The following is a 4634-nucleotide window of genomic DNA, read 5'->3' as shown; positions in this document are numbered from 1 at the left end:
TAGGTTGTGTTGATGTTAGGACCTTCTTTTCTTTCATTACGGATTTTGCTTATGCAAGCTGGACATTCTCTACACGTCGTCGTACTCTCTTATACATCAGATGGACTTGTACTCTGCTCACATACATACCATTCATCCATAGTTCCTAATTCCCGTACACCGCCAACAGGATATGTCCCGAGCGATCGTAACCATACTCCACGTGACTGCTCCTTTCTCATTGTGTCATGTGTTTTCGGTGCCAACAAAGCTTATTGGGACTTGATCATGGAGGCCGTATGGAAGACAGCCCAAGTGACCACTTCTAACATCAAGGGCAGTGTAGCCAAACTTGGGGCGGTGGCAGCCAAAGTTCGGGGCTGTGTTCTCTCCGTACCCACACCTCGCTCAAAACCACCATCGCTACTTCGAAAGTCACACCCTAAGTCTTATATTCAACCCAGTCCCTAAACGGCGACTTATGGCAGACCAATGTTGCGCCCCACTCTGTGAATGCTGTTGTGCTTCTTGCTGTGCGTCTCTCCCTGTTCGCTCGCTCAAATTGACTCTGAAATGTGTGACTGACAGGTATTGGCTGCACGGAGTCGCTGGGGAACTGGATGTTGTTTGGTGCGTTTCGCTGTGTGGCCCTCATTTGCGCAACCGCCGGGTAGTGCCCCATAAGAGCTTACCGTCTTTGCGCTTGTAGCCCGATGTTGTGACGGTGACTCTCGACAGAGCGGGTGTTGCGGGCGATGCTGCAAGAGATCGTTCGACGACGACGACTTTTTTGCGCAGGAAAGAAAGCGTGACCATGCGCAGGCCATCTTGTCGCCTTCCTCCAGCGCTGGGCCAGTTGTGAACACTCAGCCATCGCCACGTCCGTCGCTCTCGGTACAGCGAGCTGAAGGAGGTGGTGGGACGGATGCTCCTGGGAGCTAGGTGGATTCCGAAGTGCTGCTTATAATTTCTTTTTGATATTGGGGTGTTGGGATGTTTGTATGGGTTGAACAGGCTTACTGGTTGTAGCTGCCTCTGTCATATTATTGTCCAACCGAACTTATATACTCACTTTGGCGAGCTGGCTCAGTGCTCAGGATGAATCTGAGCGAACGCGGCGCGTCATAGTCGCGTCGACATGCGATGCGTGACCGCGTGCTTAGATGCCGTCCGTCCCCGCCAGCTCTACGCCGCGCCACCACTTCGTCACCAATCCGCACGACGGGCAGACATCCATGTTGGCTTGTACGCGTCTACGGGGTGCAGCTTCCTCCAGATTATACACCCTTCAATGCTCTTATGCCGCTGCGCGGCCTGCGTTAGGACGGCTCCAGTTCACATACTCATCATGCTTGTTTTCTACTGCTCACCGTCCCCCACGACCTCCGGCATCAAGTAGATACGCTCTGGCAGGTTCACCCGTATATGCGCGCACAAGATCATTCGTTTCCGCGCGCTCCGAGCCCGAACCTACCTGCTTTCCCGACCCAGAGCGGCCCGACCTCTTCTACCACCTCTTCGAGCCCCCGACGCCGGTATCGTCCTCGGTCCCCGTGTTCGCACTGTCCTTCCTTGAGCAGCGGCCTGCATCCGCTCAATCACCTGCGGTCATCGGCTGGTTGCCCGCCAGCTCGTCGGCAGACGCGGACAGCGCGGGGCTGAACGATTTCGTGGAAAATCGTGAGTGCCTTCTCCGGTGTTGTGTGCGGTTGCGTGAGCAAAGGCTGTACTGATGACTGTAGCTTCCTTCCGCGAGATTTTGCACGAGGCCATCAGGGGCGGGCTGATGGACGGAGTAGACGAGGTGCTCATAAATGGCGCGATACAGACGCAGGAGGGGTGGATGCACATACATGGTATGGATTGCGTGTTGTCGTTGCTCTCACGACTTGGCTCTCATATGTCCGGGTGCGCACGCCCTTGGGTGGTTTGCTTTAGACAACCGAAACATTCCGGCATTGGGCCGGATTGGGGACCCCGACGACATACTGGGTTCCGTAAGAGTCGAAAACAGCCAGGTATGTGAGGCCGGATGACGTGTTTGCTAGTGTCTTACAGCTTTGGAACCTAACTGTGCAGATCCTGGCCGAGACATACCAGCCAATGCCTGCATATCGAATGTGCACGTCGGACGGTGTACTGCAACTTAGCGAAGGCATAGCAAAGCGATTGAAAGAGATGCTAGAAGCTCGAGCGTAAAACGAGACAGATGCTTTGCTACGAGGGATAATTCCTCATTTGAACAGGGCTGACTCGTTATCACACGACGACATTGCCTGGAACATTTATGATCATTGTGGTACATGGCAACATTGTGTCCCAACAGCCACTCCAACACAGGAACATGGTCGGAATACGAGCACTCCTGACGGGAGTGCAGGACTCGGCGTGGCAACAAGGGAATGTGATCTCCAGCGACGGGCATAGTGAACTCGTGCATGGCGCGCCCTCGCATGGAGCTTGCTTGGCATGACATTCCTACTGTGGCGAGCCTAGCAGCCGATAGGACATTTTTACTCTGAAAATAGAGATGGTCAGCATGAATTGTTGTCCCTCGGACAACAATAGGGGGAGACGCACTGGAACGAGCCCGCATTTTTCTGCGTTTGCGACGGAGTCTGCGAGACCGCTTTTTCTTCCACTTCTCTCTCATTCTGCCGGGAGCATCGTTGAGTTAGTCGAGCGAAAATGCACCCCGAAAGAGCAAAGATCCATACCTGTGGTGATATGGAGAGTACTGCAGAGCCCAATAGGGACGGCAGGCGGATATGGGGCTGGTACTGTACAGATTTGCTGACATAATCTCCCACGAACATTAAGGTTAGTGACGAGCGCTCGTGGTTGCGTCATTGGCGTTCATGACAATTCGTTCCCCGATTCGGTATTTCCTCCTTGCATGCGATGAGCAAAGGCAAGCGGCCGGCCATCCCTGCTGCGTTACACCATGAGGTCTCCGAATATGCCGCTCTCATCCGTGCACTTAGAACAAGCCACACTCTCGACCTGTCTGAGCAGCTCGTGCGCGCGAGTGTGCCGACTGTGGACGATCTGCTGTCGGACGACGAGCTAGACAACGATGGGGACGACGGGGCTGACGACAACAGGTACCGGACGCCTGCGGTGGAGACATCAAACGTCCCGGATAATGAAGGGTACGAAGGCGATGCGAGTGCTGCGTCGCGGATACGGACGCGCTCGGTGAGCGTGTCGGCGCTGCCCGAGACGCGGAAGAGGACGAGGACAGGCAAGAGCAGGGCGCGCGATACGTGGACGCGATGGCCGCTGCTCGCGGGAGACGTCCACGTCCCAGAGTGGGGACTTGAGGACGAGGTCGAGCTAATGGCGTCGCGGGCCCTCAAGCGCGTGCCCCAGGCTCTTGCCCCCGCTGTAGTTGCTGGCGAAGACGACTCGAAACCGTTTCCCGGTGGCATAGAAGGCGGGGTCGACGAGGACGTGGAGCTGGAGCCGGCCTCCCTGCACGCGCTCACGGACGACTCGGCGACGTACCTTGCGCGCATCCTGGCCCTGCTCGCCGCGCACACGGGGTCGTACACTAAGCGCATGCAAGACCGCCTGAGGCCGTTCGACTGGGAAGCCGTCTTGGCGATCGTTGGCGCGAGCTCCCTCGTTGACCCCAAGTGAGTGTGTTTACGAATCTACGTGTTCATTTGGGTCCCGATCTGTGGTTTCGCGCTTAGTGTCGTGCGGAATGTCCATCGGAGGCTGGAGGTGCTCTATAAGCCGTCCCAGTCCCATGGTAAGTGGTGATTTGACCGAGCCGTTGGAGGTGCTAATTCCTGACGGCTGTAGTGGTTGAGCGCGTGCAGACGACGTCTTCGCTGCAACTGAGGCTGGCCAGTATGTGTGAACGGCATGATGCGTCTCTTTTTACTCTCGCTGGATACGATCCACTTGCCGGGATGCCCAAAAGTGGGTGCTATTTTCGAGCATGTGCCACTCAAAATTCTGAAAACATGCAGAACCGAAAAAACCATACAAGAAGAGAAAGACCTCAGCGGTGAAGGAAGAGGTTGTGTAACGAGCCATGTGCTACCGAACAAGACGTACAGCTATCCAGTTACGGGAGCGCATGTCTATACTGTGCATTAACGGCGATCCTCGCCGATGTTGGATGGAGGCGCTTCGCGGCTCTTGGTTTAATGCTGTCGTAGCTTGCATTGCGCAGAGGGCCGTGAGTGTCAATGGTGCATTCCGTCTACTCTTACTAACCATCTCTAAGATACAAGATCCCTTCCTCGCTATGGGCTAAATTGTCCCGACGAGCATTCCAGCGTGATGCCGCAGTATTTTCTTTTTGCAGAGCCAGAAGAAGCTCTGAGTTGCTCACAGGACTTTGACGATGAGATGACATCGCCTGTTCATTCAAAGCTAGTGTATTGTCACCCCTCGTCCGAGTGCATGAATAGGGAGAGGATTCCCGCAGGGCACGTTCAGACATCCGGGGGGATGTTCTGTTGGATGAGCGCGAGCATATGATGTCCATAGCACGGGCTGCCCTGTGTAGTACATAGACAATAGACTGCACGTTACAACTCTGGTCCCTTCTTGCGTGGCCCAGCATCAGCCGCTCATGCCGCCCATCACCTCATACAGGCCGTCCATCGCGCGCCTGCCAAGCCGCTTGCTCCAGAAGC

At 55.4% G+C, this 4634-nt stretch overlaps 3 protein-coding genes across 3 annotated transcripts; 2 read left to right on the top strand and 1 right to left on the bottom strand.

The window, feature by feature from the left end:
- Positions 1-1142: 1142 nt before the first annotated feature.
- FIBRA_05179 (uncharacterized protein) lies at positions 1143-2178 on the top strand (the record flags this gene model as incomplete). The annotated part of the gene is made up of 4 exons (XM_012326952.1): positions 1143-1659; positions 1722-1835; positions 1918-1997; positions 2059-2178. 4 exons carry the CDS (start codon positions 1143-1145, stop codon positions 2176-2178), a joined length of 831 nt encoding a protein of 276 aa, XP_012182342.1.
- Positions 2179-2457: 279 nt separating this feature from the next.
- On the bottom strand, positions 2458-2795 carry FIBRA_05178 (uncharacterized protein; the record flags this gene model as incomplete). Its single annotated transcript, XM_012326951.1, has 3 exons — positions 2458-2497; positions 2560-2633; positions 2697-2795. 3 exons carry the CDS (start codon positions 2793-2795, stop codon positions 2458-2460), a joined length of 213 nt encoding a protein of 70 aa, XP_012182341.1.
- Positions 2796-2880: 85 nt separating this feature from the next.
- FIBRA_05177 (uncharacterized protein) lies at positions 2881-4018 on the top strand (the record flags this gene model as incomplete). The annotated part of the gene is made up of 4 exons (XM_012326950.1): positions 2881-3617; positions 3678-3736; positions 3790-3909; positions 3960-4018. The coding sequence occupies 4 exons, from the start codon at positions 2881-2883 to the stop codon at positions 4016-4018; spliced, it is 975 nt and encodes a 324-aa protein (XP_012182340.1).
- Positions 4019-4634: the final 616 nt, after the last annotated feature.

This window comes from Fibroporia radiculosa, assembly GCF_000313525.1.
Source record: "Fibroporia radiculosa TFFH 294 genomic supercontigs, scaffold3975, whole genome shotgun sequence".
NCBI classification, from domain to species: Eukaryota; Fungi; Basidiomycota; class Agaricomycetes; order Polyporales; family Fibroporiaceae; genus Fibroporia; species Fibroporia radiculosa.
The sequence above is the reverse complement of the archived record's forward strand: the minus strand, read 5'-3'. Positions and strand labels throughout refer to the sequence as shown.